The following is a 15,767-nucleotide window of genomic DNA, read 5'->3' as shown; positions in this document are numbered from 1 at the left end:
AGGTACCATAAGTATTCACACCCCTGAGTCAATACTTTTTAGAAGCACCTTTGGCACTAATTACAGCTGTGTTTCTTTCTGGGTAAGTCTCTACGAGCTTTCCACACCTGGATTGTGCAACATTTGCCCGTTATTCTTTTCAAATTTCTTCAAGCAATGTCATTTTGGTTATTGATCATTGCTAGACAACCATTTTCAGGCAGATTTAAGTCAAAACTGTAACTCAGCCACTCAGGAACATTCACTGTCTTCTGAGTAAGAAACTCCAGTGTTGATTTGGCCTCGTGTTTTAGATTATTGAGAAGCTGAAAGCTGAATTCATCTCCCAGTGTCTGGTGGAAAGTAGACTGTACCAGGTTTTCCTCTAGGATTTTTTTTGCCTGTGCTTAAGTCCATTACGATTATTTTTTACCCTGGAGTACACCACACAGTCCTTAACAATTATAAGCATACCCATAACTGTCACGCTCGTCATAATGATTGGACCAAGATGCAGCGTGGTATGTTTCCATCCCTTTTATTAGGAAGAGAAAAACTCAAAGAACAAAAACAATAAAGCGCACAAATGCAACGTGAAGCTGATATAATGCTCACTGGCAACTATACCTAGACAAGATCCCACAAAGCACAATGGGGAAATGGCTACCTAAATATGATCCCCAATCAGAGACAACGATAAACAGCTGCCTCTGATTGGGAACCATACCAGGCCAACATAGATATATAATTCCCCTAGATAACCCACCCTTAATCACACCCCAACCTAACCAACATAGAGAATAAACAGCTCTCTATGGTCAGGGCGTGACAATAACATGATGAAGCCACCACTATGCTTGAAAATATGGAGTGGTACTCAGTAATGTATTGTATTGGATGTGCCCCAAACATAACGCGTTTTATTCAGGACTAAAAGTTAATTGCTTTGCCACATTTTTTAGTGCCTTGTTGTAAACAGGATGCATGTTTTTGAACATTTTTATTCTGTACAGACTTCCTTATTTTCACTCTGTAATTTAGGTTAGTATTGTGCAGTTACTACAATGTTGTTGATCCATCCTCAATTTTCTCCTATCACAGCCATTAAACTTTAACTGTTTTAAAGTCACCTTTGGCCTCATGGTCAAGTCCCTCAGAGGTTTCCTTCCTCTCTGGCAACTGGGTTAGGAAGGATGACTATCTTTTTAGTGACTGGGTGTACTGATACACAATCCAAAGTGTAATTTATAACTTCACCCTGCTCAAAGGGATATTCAATGTCTGCTTTTTTTACCCATCTACCAACAGGAGCCCTTCTTTGAGAGGCATTGGAAAACCTCCCTGGTCTTTGTGGTTGAATCTGTGTTTGAAATTCACTGCTCGACTGAGGTACCTAACAGATAATTGTATGTGTGGTGTACAGAGATAAGGTAGTCATTCAAAAAATCATGTTGAACACTATTATTGCACACAGAGTCCATGCAACATATTATGTGACTTGTTAAGCAAATTTCTACCCCTGAATAGTTATTGACTCAAGACATGTCAGCTTTTCATTTATAGTTAATTTGTAAAAAAAAAACTCTAAAATCACAATTCCACCATGACTTTATGGAATATATTGTGTGTAGGCCTGTGACGACAAATCTAAATTCTATCCATTTCAAATTCAGGCTGTAACACAGCAAAATGTGGATAAAGTTAAGGGGTGTGAACACTTTCTGAAGGTACTGTATATGAAGGGTATTCAATAGAGCACTGAAGAAAGGGGAGACCAGTGTGTGTGTAGTCGTGTGTGTGTGTGTTTGAGTGAGAGAGAGAGAGAGAGAGAGAGAGGAAGAAAAAGGGTGAAAGAGAGAGAGAGAGAGAGAGGAAGAAAAAGAGGGAAAGAGAAAGGAAGAAAAAGAGGGAAAGAGAAAGGAAGAAAAAGAGGGAAAGCGAAAGAGAAACGAAGAAAAAGCGGGAAAGCGAAAGAGAGAAAATAGAGATGGGCAGATAGGGGGTATATTATTTGATTACTATTTGACAGTTTTATTTTTTTCATTATGCTTTATGGAACGGTAGAGCCCTGAGGTTCAAAAGTGATGTGCGGGTAGAGAAAAATCTGGGGAGTTGTGTGTGTGTGTGTGAGAAGGCATAGAGGCATTACATTTTCAAAGCTTAGCCCAACAATAAAGCCCAAATCCACACCAGAGTCATAAACGAGATAAAAAAGCAACTCTGTTACCCAGAACACACCTATGCCAATTCAATAGGCTATATAAAAAAAGATATATAAATAAACAGACAGCCCAAAGCCAATGACATGGCTCTCATGCCTTTTCATTTGGGCCTTGCCAAGAGGGAGCTCAAATTTGCTCCCTATCCCACCTCTGTCTCTCAACACAGTAGGGGGGTCCATCCCATTCCAACCCAGCCTGATCTATGTCTCAGAGCCAATGGGCTTTCACAGTCTAAAAAAAACAGGCATAATCAAACAGTCAGGATATCGAGGCCTACTGTACACGAAGCTTCAGAAACCAATTCAGTCCATTCTGCATTGCTGATCCTGTACATCAGTAGAACATTTACGTCACATACTTTGTAGCATTTTTTTGGTTTTAAGAATAAGCTACTTTAGCAAAGCAGCATTCTATACACGACAATTGGTGTTGGAAAATATACGTCAATACATAAATACGTGCTCGTAAATAATACTCTACATTTGGAATAAAAACATAGACTATATATACAAAAGTAAGTGGACTTTTCAAATTCAGATATTTCATCCACACCCATTGCTGACAGGTGTATACAACCGTGCAGACAGCAATGCAATCTCCATCGACAAACGTTGGCAGTAGACGATTCTGTGCTTCCAAATTTGTGGCAACCGTTTGGGGAAGGCCCTTTCCTGTCTCAGCATGACAATTCCCCCGTGAACAAAGGAAGGTTCATAGAGAAAGGGTTTGTCGAGATTGGTGTGGAAGAACTTGACTGGCCTGCAAAGAGCCTTGACCTCAAACCCATCGAACACCTTTGGGATGAATTGAAACGCCGACTGCGAGCCAGGCCTAATCACCCAACATCAGTGCCCGACTTCACTAATGCTGTTGTGGCTGAATGGAAGCAAGTCCCTGCAGCAATGTGCCAACATCTATTGGAAAGCCTGCCCAGAAGAGTAGAGGCTGTTATAGCAGCAAATGGGGGACCAAAACCGTATTAATGCCCATGATTTTGGAATGAGATGTTTGACAAACAGGTGTCCACATACTTTTGGTCATGTGGTGTATTATGCATAACCTATATGTTACCTGTTTGGCTGACATGTTTCTTTCTTGAAAATATTTGTTTTAACTACTGATAGTGATTAGGTCGACTACTGTAGGCTGTCTGTCTCGTAAAGGGAAAACACACCGCTTCTGGTGCTGCTTGCTGGCTCTCAATCAAATGGCAAGGGAGTTGCCCAGATTCCGTATGACACTTAGGTTGGAAAAACGGCTGCCTCCAGCTTAAAAAAATATGTCTGTCTCATATCAAACAAGGGATCCCGTGGCTAAGGTAAAGCAGTAATTAAATGAATTGATTATTCATGTACATGAACTATACATTGACACATTAAACCCAAAACTAGAGGTATAACCTGGAAGCAGTCTTTGTCACGGGAGATTTTAACCAAGCAAATTTAAAACAAAAGTATCAACAACATGTATCCTGCCCCTTGACAGGAAGCAATGTGCAGGACCATGCGTATGCAAACATGCGTGATGTGTGCAAAGCCACCCCCCCGCCCCCACTTTGGCCAATCAGGTCACGTCTCTCTGTTCCTATTCCCCGCCTACAAGCAGCAACTCAAGAATTAGTCACCAACACGAAGAATAGTGAGACGCTGGACGGAGAAGGCAGACGCAATGCTGCAGGACTGTTTTGAGAATGCTAATTGGAAGATTCATCCATCCAGGACTCATCTATTGACATTGAGGAATATACAGTACATAATCAGTCACAGGCTTCATTAGGGAATGTGTTGATGACGTTGTACTCGCAATAACCCGGACATACCCCAACCAAAAACCCTGGATGAACAGAGAAATCCGTACCATGCTGAGAGCCCGTACTGCAGCATTCAATGTCAGCAGAACGAACCCTGATGACTCGCTGGCACGCAAAATTATTATGTTATAATTAAGTCTATGATTTGATACAGCAGTCTGACTGAGTGATGGTAGGCACCAGCAGGCTCGTAAGCATTCATTCAAACCGCAATTTCGTGTGTTTTGCCAGCAGCTCTTCGCAATGCTTCAAGCATTGCGCTGTTTATGACTTCAAGCCTATCAACTCCCGAGATTAGGCTGGTGTAACTGATGTGAAATGGCTAGCTAGTTAGCGGGGTGGGATGCGCGCTAATAGCGTTTCAAATGTCACTCGCTCTGAGACTTGGAATAGTTGTTCCCCTTGCTCTGCATGGGTAATGCTGCTTCGAGGGTGGCTGTTGTCGATGTGTTCCTGGTTCGAGCCCAGGTAGCGGCGAGGAGAGGGATGGAAGCTATACTGTTACACTGGCAATACTAAAGTGCCTATAAGAACATCCAATAGTCAAAGGTATATGAAATACAAATCGTATAGAGAGATATAGTCCTATAATTCCGATAATAACTACAACCTAAAACTTCTTACCTGGGAATATTGAAGACTCATGTTAAAAGGATGTTAAAAGGAACCACCAGCTTTCATATGTTCTCATGTTCTGAGCAAGGAACTTAAACGTTAGCTTTCTTACATGGCACACTTTGTTTTTGCATTATTTAAACCAAATTGAACATGTTTCACTATTTATTTGAGGCTAAATTGATTTTATTGATGTATTATATTAAGTTAAAATAAGTGTTCATTCAGTATTGTTGTAATTGTCATTATTACAAATAAATAAAATAAAAATTGTCCGATTAATCGGTATCGCCTTTTTTTGGTCCTCCAATAATTGGTATCGGTGTTGAAAAATCATAATCGGTCGACCTCTAATATATACATGCATGTTACACACACACATCACAACTGCTGCCACCAAACTCTTATTTACTATTACTAATACTGTACAATTTAAACCTTTTTCACCCAATCCCCCCTTCCCTGACACATGTGTAAATATTGGACTATAAATGGTGTCTTCCTGTATTATACTTATGCTAAAATGTCTATTCTATTCTACTGGGCCATTTACTTTATGTTGATATTCTTATTTTATTATTTATTATTGTTGTTGCATTGTCGAGAAGGAACCTGGAAGAAAGCATTCATATGACAACAAAAAAATTGAAACTAACTTTGTACAGGACATTTCAACCGACGACCCACCCAAGCAGGCCTTGCTCCAAACGGACGATCCTAAGAGCTCTGGCAGAGTGAGTAGTCCTAGTTTATACCATACTGTTCACCATTATGTCCATGCTTTGAGACACCCCTGCATCATCATCGTCGCCCCATAATCCTCTTCTCTTTAGAAAAGCTAGCATCCTCACCACAATTTCCTCAACAACAGCCATGCGATTTAACGTGAACGTACCTACAGCACTGATTACATCTAAATGGACAGAAATCAATGTGGTCTTCACACATGCACGTGCATGCACACACATGGGCACGCTCGCATGCAGACAAACACACAACGCACACATACACAGCCTCAAGGTGATTAACAGGAGAGCAAAACCGTGACTGTCTCTTAACCCTGTGATGACGGTTAAAAGAGCCACACTTGTGTTAAGACTTTCTGTGGCTTGGTGCTCGCCGATGATGGAGATGAGAGATTGTTGTGCTGAATTGCAATGAAATATGATCCTCAGCAGGGATTTCGGTTAGAGTACAGGCTCTTCAAGCCATAGCCATCCTGCCCTGTTTTTACAGCCCAGCTTAACGCCTGTACTCCGTCTACAAATAGCTTATGCCATCAAGTTAGTATGGGCCTACTCCATTTAATTCTATATGTTTATCCGACAACCATAGTCAAGGAAACGCAACAAAAGCCATGATATTACCGTGAGCAGGAATCAGGCCATATTATCTCAAGTTTGATGTATGCAACAATCCGTGGCGTGACATGAAAGCAACACAAGCACAACACAATTATGTCATTCATTACATAACGCAATTCATCAACATTACAACTTCCAATGTATCTATGACGCCAAATGTATGGGGAAAAGTGTAATGATGAGACGATAAACAAAAACAATTCACTGGCTACCGAGATAAAATATTACCGTGTAATTTGAGAGAGGGGACTAGTATACTCACCATATTGATAGCATTTACTGGGCCGATACTGTTGACAAACATGTCCGTGTGGATCACGGTTGGTTTGACTGAAAGAAGAAAAAACAAGTGTAATGATGCACATTCGATGAACGATGGGGTATTATGTGTTGTTGATGTCTATCTTATGTCAAGGCTATATAGCTTGTGATGCTGTAGCAGTTAGTGTGTATGAGTGTGAAATTATGGTATGGTGTTAGCTGTCCATGGTGCTGAAAATCTCTCTCTCTCTCTGATATACTGCAGCTACAGCTGTAGGATCTTCATTTGATCACTCTGTTGTCGCTGAGACTTTTCCTGTGCCGCAGGACATGCAGATGAGCTTAATGATCTACACAAATTCACTGAACACCTGCACTAACGCACGGTAACATTATTGCACTTTTCTCGTAGCCTAATTCTGGTCAGCTAGTAGCCTGACCACTGATCATGCAACATTATGGACTGAACATTCAAATCCTGTTGCTGCAGAATCATTTTCCTGCGACGATACGGGTCAGATTAAGATCTTACACCCGTGTATGCATTCTCTGTCTGAACATGGGAGCTGAGCCCAGCTGCCAGTCAAAGTGAAGGGAGCGAAAGCTACTTCACTGACTCTATACTTGGCCCACAGCAGTGCAGTGACGGACAATGCTAAAAGGCCCACGATGCATTACCAGCCCGTCCAGCTTTCACAGCTGACGCCGCCTCTGCATAACAATGCTACATGAGTCATACTGTGGTGGGCCCATGGTCCTGTAGTCTGAATGGGCTCATTGAAATGAGAGGACTGTCGTTGACGATGCTATCAGTGATGATGGTGTCTGTTCATCCCTCGTGGCTTGTGTTGACGATGCTGATGGGAATGGAGATTGGTAACGGGGAGGGCGGCCATAGCAGCAGCAGCAGCCAATCAATGTGCGTTGCTATGACACCTACCTCCTATATCTGGTCGCAGTTTGTTATCGTAGCCATCTAGTAGGCTGTTTAGGATGTTGGTGACATCGCTCTCGTACACTTTGGGAGTCAACACCCAAGTTTTGTTAGTCACTTCATCATCGTCGTTTTCAGTCTGCATGGAGCTGAGGAGAGGAAAAAGGGAACAGAGGAAATATGAATAAATGATTTTTCCACCAGCACTATAAGCAGTGAGGTCAAATGAAAAGAGAGAACATGAGCAACTTCCCTTAACATCAGCACAGCAAAGACCACTACATCACGCTAGGCTAAGCTTGCTATGTGTTTAGGCTCCGTTCTTACAAGTGTACACTTCCCTCTGGTTGAAATTAAAGGACAAGCCAGAAATGGGATAAAAGGGCAGAACTCCAGCTGATTGCCACTGATCTCTATGTATTGCCCTACATGAAAGTCCTCACAAACTGACACCAGTCCCATAGCGCAGCTGGAACTGAGGATGACGGCAATGAATAGTGCCATAGTCCCCAAAAACGCAGTGAGGGGAGAAACACGGGGAGAGATACTTCCAGAACCCTTCCACAACCCTGAAGAAATGCAAGGTACAGACAGTGTTCCATTTGTGAGATTTTGTAAAAGGATTCTTTGGTTTTCTGCACTCTTTTCAGTGCTCAAGCAGAAGGGTCAGTCTTGTGACGTGGCTCACATCTGTAAAACGTCTCAATGCATTAAGATGTCTCAACAATCCTCGTAAATGTTTGCTTCACTCACCCAAGAGTCAGCTAACTGAATTGCATGCTGAATAAAATGTGTTTTGCAATGGGTCTGGGAAACTGAGGCCGGAGACATGCATAGGCTGATAATGGTGCATTGGAGTACACCACAGATGAGCTTGATCTAGAAGTGCTAACGGCAACAAACTGCCATGAAGTGTGTGATCAGCCTAACAAACACAGATTGTGGGTTCTGGGAGGTTGTTACTGGCAATGGCACAATACGATGGAATATGAAGGATTTCGATTGTATCAGAACTCACAGCTCCAGAGCTCACCCCAACTCAGTAACCATGGAATCTGAGGGATATATAATAAAACAACCTTGAGAACAGCCAGCCACCGGAAGCCCTTTGAGCAGCGAGAGGCTTTTGAGCTTGGATGTTTTTTTTCCATGGTGCAAAAACAAAAGACACACATCACATGTCTCTCTAATGGCTTTTTCATGCACTTAGGTATGGTGCAGGATATCGTGTTTTGACTACCAGTCTTCCTCAGGCAGCATTAAGTGCTCAATATTCCTATATGGCGGCACCACCCTCACATTAAAACTTCATAGACGGATTCAGGACAGCTTGGATCTTTTTGGGCTATCTTGGACACTGTAAATGGATCTGATTCGAATCATAGAACTAGAATGTACATTGAAATAGACTGAACATTTTAGATCTGTGGTTTTAATCCACTACAGAGTTGAGCCAATGGCGTTCAGGTGCTGTTACTAGGTTTTAACAGAACTCTGTACTGTCAATGGAAATCCTCCAGAAGTGGCTGGATGAAAGAGAAATCTGTGCATGTACCTCAGACAGATTTGAAGTATCACTGGTTCATTTGGTAAAGGGAGGCCCATAAATATGTCCAAGCTAGAGTGTGATGCTGGAGTGCACTGGAGTGCACTAATGTTATTGTAGCTACCTCTATTGAGAAGGGCCTAGCTAACCACAAGAGGACTGTTTCCTACTGTATACTCAAATGTTTAAATTGTCCTTTACTGTGGTTGCATCGTGTGAAAACTGTTATCAGATGAAAAGAGAACTCAAATGTCAGCATGTGAAACACGGTCTTCACGAAACAATTTAGGATGCATTTGAAAATGCAGGTTACATGAGTACTGTTAAATATGCTTTCTGATGAAATGTTTATCAAAACCAATAATTAATCAAATACCAATATACATTTAAGACACCCAAATCAGTGACTAAACCATAATTTCAAATGTTGCAAAAAAATCGGTGATAATTTTGATGTATACTTAAAATGTCTCTTGAGCATTATATTATCATGTGGAATAATCCCTGCTTCCCTGTTGATAGCATGTCACGTTTCCGTAAGCTTTCATTTCCCTGTGTTTGTGATTGTGGCTAATGCTAGCACGGCCCTCCGAACTCTCTTCCCATGCAGCCAACCACACACGAGACACTAGGCAATCACTAGTCACCATTCTTACTATCATTACACCTAATGAAGACTCATTATGCTAGCTAGCACAATCTTAATGAAATACAAAAACACAAACTGCCTTAATGGAGGTCCTCACACCACTTTGCGTGTTATTGCTATAGGGAAGGTACTAGGATATCTATATATGCTGGTGGAAAAAGATGAAAATGCCTATGTTTGTTCATTTCATGGAGAGTGAGATTGCAGTTTAGCTGACATTTTGTAAAATGGCTTCCCTCCCGGTGCCCTGTCCTGAGGACACAGAGCTATTAGTGACAGATCAACTGACCTGTGGTGGCCTGCCCTGATTAGCTCACCTCTTGCAGCAGCGATATTCGTGGACTCAGATGAACCTAACTAAATGGAATCAGACAGATTAGAAACATGAGGATTTTTTTTTTTTCAACAAAAAAAGAAAAATGAAAAAGAGATGTTCTCAATGAGACTAACCTGGACAAATAAAGGTTAAATAAATAAATAAACAATGATGAAATAAAACCTAAGGCAGATTAGGCCAATTTGAGAGGCACGAGACTCGTGGTTTAATTTGTATCAACAGTTCAGACAAGACAAAAGGACCAGTAGGCCTTACACACAGGTTTGTGAGGGAACTAGCTAGCAGAAGATGGCAAATCCAAGTCAAAATCCAATAACACACTGAGGCTCAGTCCCTCCAGGATTTCTCTGGGATTTTCTGCTGATATTTGTCACGAAAATGCACTGATGAAGGAACACGTTTGTCGCTTGATTGAACCATGTTATGCGGTAAATGTGCGGCGATTGGTTGAAATTGCAAGCCTTATTTTTGTACTGCGGTGATGGGTCAGTTTTATGCAATATTATTGTGACTAACAGATTGATTTTTTAATGCGGAAATAGTGCGGTGACGGGTAAAATTTGCAAGCCCTCCCATAATATGCAGGGAATTTTGCAACAAACAAAAAAGTGATCGCAGAATCCTAGAAGGCCTGAAAGCTGATTAGTTAAAACAGAACAGTTCAATTGAGAGATGGGGACTACGTAGGCCTACTTTAATTCTCTACACATTAAGTGTCATGCAGGTGGGAATTTAAGAAAGTAGGTTATATAAATACTTGTTCACAGTATCATCCTCAGTTTACCCACTACAGTAGGCTTATGCCCTGTGCCCTTTGAAAATAAACTTACTTTTTAGGATTAAGAATAGGCCCAGCGGCCCATATTCAGAGTGTCTTTTAGGATAATTGTAAAACTCTAACCGCAGGCTAACACAGCAGTGACCATCCTGAGATACCTCACAGTCAGAGGTATCTTATGCACCAGGAAAATGAAGTGTCTAATGTAAAAGTATATATAAATCCCAGTGGTCCTACATCAGGATTATTGTAATACTGACTGGAAGGTCCTGCCTACATGTGTTATCAGTTCAACACTGAGACCCAAATCACAGTCGTATCCCAGAATCTAAAATTGTCCTCACATTTCCCCCATGGGTATCGGAGACGACAAACTCTGAGTCATGGCGTAGAAGTAAAGTCCCCTCAGGTTTTACCTATACATTACATTACATTACTTCACATTACATTACTTATATATTACATGACATTACATTCGTTACATAGACGTGCTTTCAACCAGGGAGAGAGAAGCTTTATCTCTTCATATTTGGTGAACAATTGTAAAAATGTGTTTTCAAAATAATGTAGACATACCCAAAGCACATAAATAGATGTGCGTGGCCAAACCCACAGGCCTTTCTATCTCCAATTCCTTCCTTCAAAGAAAACAGGAAGAGCCAGCCACTTCATTCATTGAAGTTTTGTCCAGTAGAGACATGAGACACCTGTAGGTCATTGTAACATAGACATTCTGAGGGATCACACTATAGATGCAGTTTGTCTGACATATAAGGTGTGTAATAGCAACAGATGCTGTGATCAGGGCCAGTTTAACCCAATGGGCAACATGGGCTCCAACCCAGGGCATTGCTTCTGGCATGCAATACAGTGACTTACTTGATATAAGCCCTTGGTTCCTATAAGCCGTTGACAAATGTCCTCCATATGCCATACTGTAGTTGTGTATTGTTGTCATCTTAGACAAAAGGCTATTCAACCTGTCCAACATACATCCAACATGGTTGATTATGTCAAGTGAGATGGAAGAGAGTATACAGCGAGAGGACACATTGAGAGGAGCAAATGAACAACAGATATTTTGACAGTAGCGCCATGCTGAGTTTTGCTATACTGGAGCTCTGACTTGACCATCTAGTTAGTACATGGTGTGGGCACAGTGTGATTGCCTGAAATGGTTGCATAATGTATCAAACACGACACATTTAGTTGATAAGGCACACCAATGTGATACAGCTTAATACACCTATTGTTTTCTATGCCTCTGGCCTAGGGCCCACCTTAATCCAGCACTGTCAGGGCATGGCTTAATAATCATATTGTGATAATCCACTCAACACAGATTACCTGACCTGTGATGATCTATTGACCTTTTGAAATCAGAGACATCACAACACAAAATGCCTGGGTGGGGTGGGGTCCAAGGGAGGGCCACTAGGCTACAGGTAGTCTCTCATTGTGACACTACTTCGTGCTGGCAGGGCCTTGGCACTTCCTGGGTTTACAGATACTTCCTGGCGATTACATCGTGTTTCCCCTGGGTGCCGATGCTACCAACAGTGAACTATGGGTGGTCGTGGAGCATGGCCCAGTACACTGTAAACCAAATAGTTGGAGTGGAAGTTTGTTATTGTTATGAGTATCTTATTGTATGAGTATCTTATTGTTATGAGTATCTTATTGTTATGAATATCTTATTGTTACTAACAGTGGTTTCATAGGTCATTCTCATACTCGTATTGTATTGAATTGAATAGTATTGAAATTCAAATAGCTGGTAAGGAAATTGTAGTAAGAACTATACCCTTCAAATAAATGTGTCAAAATAAAATCCCTATGCCTTTTGTAGGGACAGGCCAAACCTTATGTTGTACCTAGCCTTGACAGCCTATACAGTGTTGCTCTTTCACAGGTGCCTATGTATGTATCATGTAAGTATTCCTCCTAGAATTTACTAACTAGAATGCAACTTTAAGGTGTCTTTCTTTGATAAACATGTCATACATCTAGTTAACATGCTCATGTGATCTGTGATATGATATAACCACAGGTCCCAGATGCATATACAAATCCTACTGTACATTTCTGAACTCTTAACCACAGAATCCTATTCAATTAGGGTTGAATCACGTTAAAGGCTGCACTGTGTGTGAATACAATTGCGCACACAGTGCAGACATTTTAATCTAGGCCAGAGAGCTCCGTGGTCACATTTTCCACGATGGTGATTGAATGAACACTGATCTATCACCCTCCATTTCTCACCCTCAAGGAGCACACAAGACAGAAGCGATGTGAGCCCTTAAACCATCTGCTTCCTTCTCAAGTGTTCACGTTTTCTTGGTGCAATGGCTGCCTTTTCGTGACAAGTCAACTGAGCATTTTCTTTCCACAGATTCGGGAGTTAGCAGTGAATCAGTATAATATTCTCAAACGTTAAGACATCAGGATGGTTGTAGTCACAGTCCGTCACCTTAAAAACATTCTGGGAATGTTGATGCTTTGGATCTTGGAACTTAAGGAACATACATCAATAGATTATGCCTTCACCAGCTATTCACATATGCAATTAGGGTATGCATACAGTACATGCAAAAAGTAGCTTACATTTGCAATGGTTCAATATATAGATATGGTATGCTATTTTATACATATTTGTTAATGGCAATGGCTGTAAATATCATTCAGATCTGAATCGCATTGCCCAGTAGCCTACAGAACCGTGATTATATTCCTTCTACAGCGAATACACCCGTGGAAATAATGGACATCCTGCAGATCCTCCCCAAAAACGGCTCTATTGGAATCACGTTAAACATTACAGTGAATGACATGGCGGGGCCAACACTACCTAACCAACCTGTTAACATGTCATTACAATGTGTGAAAACAATGGTTGACATGTAGCCTAACTAAACGAGTTCTGGTTCTGTAACAAGCCCCTATAATAAGCGACATTGTTTGATCGTGTCTGAGAGAAAGCATAAGACGAAGATTCGAGAAAACATACGATATTGAAATAACTGGGCTGGGCTTTCATTCTAGTTAGCAAAAAAAAACATATTCGCCCGGCCATACATGTATCTGGTGTCTGCATTTTAATAAAAGTCTTACCTTGTAGGAAGATTAACGAATAAAAACACCCAGAGAAATAGCTTCACGGGGAAGGAAGCATTCGCCATCGCTGTCGAGCATTTAGATGCTAAATTTGTAGGAGCCATTATCACCATCTTCTTTTCCTCTTTATTGCAGATGGACGGGTCCCCTTATTTACTGTCTATCCTCACTGTGATACATTACGCAAATAGCATACGCGGCTCGCGTTAGCATTCGGTTCGGGAAAATGTAGACCTGCTGCAGTGTTGAGGAAAACGGTCACAAAACTGATTGAATCGAAGCAAGCTTGACCGATCATACGAAATAATAGTAAAAACTACATAAATACAACGGTTCCGGAATAGCCTAATATCCCAAATCTTAGAAATATATTGGATCGTCAGTCTGAATGCAGATTAACTCTGGGGTCAAAGAGGAACGGATGCACGTTGCTGCAGCACAGATCAACACATGCGTGGTTTCATCGCGCGGAAGCAGATATGTGGAGAGATGAACATAAACCTTAGCTTGCTACTATCCTTAAAAAATGCACCCTAAATCGTTTTGGTTGTTGTTTTGCTAGACTAGAAATGCCGCATAAAATGTTGAGAGAGAGTTGGTTTGGCAGGTTTGGGCGTGCGACAGACGTTTGGGTGCTACTAAATAGATCCAGCAAACAGCTGGTATGGCGGTAAGAAGTATGCTGTAGCTAAATCTTTCACATCGGAAACAATATGTATTTCACTGAGCTGAAAAAGTAATCTAGCCTATAGCCTACGCGACTAGTTGCCACCATGTACAGATCCCTTACGGTTTTGCTTTCAGCACCCCGGACAGCTCCCCCGCAGGTTTCCGCCTGCGATTGCAAACCTATTATCAAGAATTACGTTACGATGGTTGTGATATGAAGATTTTTTTTTAAATTAATCTTCAAAATGGAAGCTAGACTATGACAATTTTTTTTTGCAAATGGGTAGATTTCCATAGGTAAGAAAATGTATGACACATTTTAGTTGTTAAGGTGCTCGATACAGGTTACACTCTTAGAAAAAAAGGGGCTATGTAGAACCTAAAAGTGTTCTTCGGCTGTCCCTTGTTGGTTCCTAGTAGAACACATTTGGTTCCAAGTAGAACCCTTTTGGATTCCATGTTCTACATAGAACCCAACATTTTTCTTTTTGGAACCAGAAAGGGTTTTACCTGGAACCAAAAAGGATTTTCCTATGGGAACAGCTGAATAACCTTTTTGGAACCCTTTTTTCTAATAGTGTATTTGGTCTTGGAGGTTTGTAGTTCAGGGCTGTTTTAACAACTGTCTTGTTAGCTGTAATGTATGAACACTGTGGTGTTTACTGGTCTCTTTTAGAGTCTCCAAATGTGTTTAACACGGGGATTAATGTTCTTATTAATGTTCTTATTTGCTGTAATTCATTCTGAGGTCACCTTGGGTAATTTACTATAACATAAAATCAGACAATATCATTTGTCTGACAAATTATCTGATGGGAGACAGTTATACCTAAATGGTCAGTCCCCATTTACTTTCACCTGGGGGAAGACCACCCCACCCCCCAAAAAATAGAAATGTGTTTGAGAAGTGTTTGTGATGTCATCAAATGCATCACATGTGCTTAGCAGTCCTTTGAGGTTTGCCACTTTGGCTCTGATCTAAAGCAGCATTGTGCTCCTTGGAAGAATATGTACAGTACACTATATGCATACAATAATTTGTGGAACATTGGCACATCTAAGCAGCATATCCTATGGTACAGTAGCATATATTTCTAGAATGTATTCCATGGGAAATTGCTTCAATTAAAGTACAAGGTGTGTATTTAAATCAACCAAATGCATTGCCTACACCATGAGACAACACATGACATTTGACCCTGATTTCATGTGCTGTCTGTCCTAGGGTGTGTCTTGTGTTTTCCATTCACAAATCAAATATTTTTGCCCAGAACTAACATGCTCAGTGTTTCCAAAGAAGAAAACATGCTGAATTGAAAACAAACAAACTGTCAGAAAATCTTTGTCACAAAAAAGATCATCTTTCTCATCTGAATTCAACAGGAACAGATGTATCCAGTAGTCTACATTTTTTAATGGGATGCTTGCCAAAATCCCTCTGAAAACTTAGCCCACACGCATACACGACAACAGACACGCATCGCTG

General features: G+C 41.0%; 1 protein-coding gene across 2 annotated transcripts in view; it reads right to left on the bottom strand.

Moving 5' to 3' along the window:
- LOC129821122 (gamma-aminobutyric acid receptor subunit gamma-2) overlaps positions 1–14,232 on the bottom strand; it is a 60,171-nt gene extending 45,939 nt beyond the window's left edge. Inside the window, exons 1-3 of one of the 2 annotated variants that reach the window (XM_055878445.1) lie at positions 13,610–14,232; positions 7,192–7,334; positions 6,253–6,320 (exon numbers count right to left, since the gene is read on the bottom strand). In XM_055878445.1, the coding sequence (XP_055734420.1) occupies positions 6,253–6,320; positions 7,192–7,334; positions 13,610–13,725 (327 nt within the window). In that variant the 5' untranslated portion in view covers positions 13,726–14,232. The remainder of the gene's footprint in view (positions 1–6,252; positions 6,321–7,191; positions 7,335–13,609) is intronic. The other variant, XM_055878455.1, reaches the window with a different exon arrangement.
- Between the last annotated feature and the right edge of the window lie 1,535 nt (positions 14,233–15,767).

This window comes from Salvelinus fontinalis, chromosome 2 (assembly GCF_029448725.1).
Source record: "Salvelinus fontinalis isolate EN_2023a chromosome 2, ASM2944872v1, whole genome shotgun sequence".
In the NCBI taxonomy this organism is placed as follows: domain Eukaryota; kingdom Metazoa; phylum Chordata; class Actinopteri; order Salmoniformes; family Salmonidae; genus Salvelinus; species Salvelinus fontinalis.
This window is presented reverse-complemented; position numbering and strand designations above follow the sequence as displayed.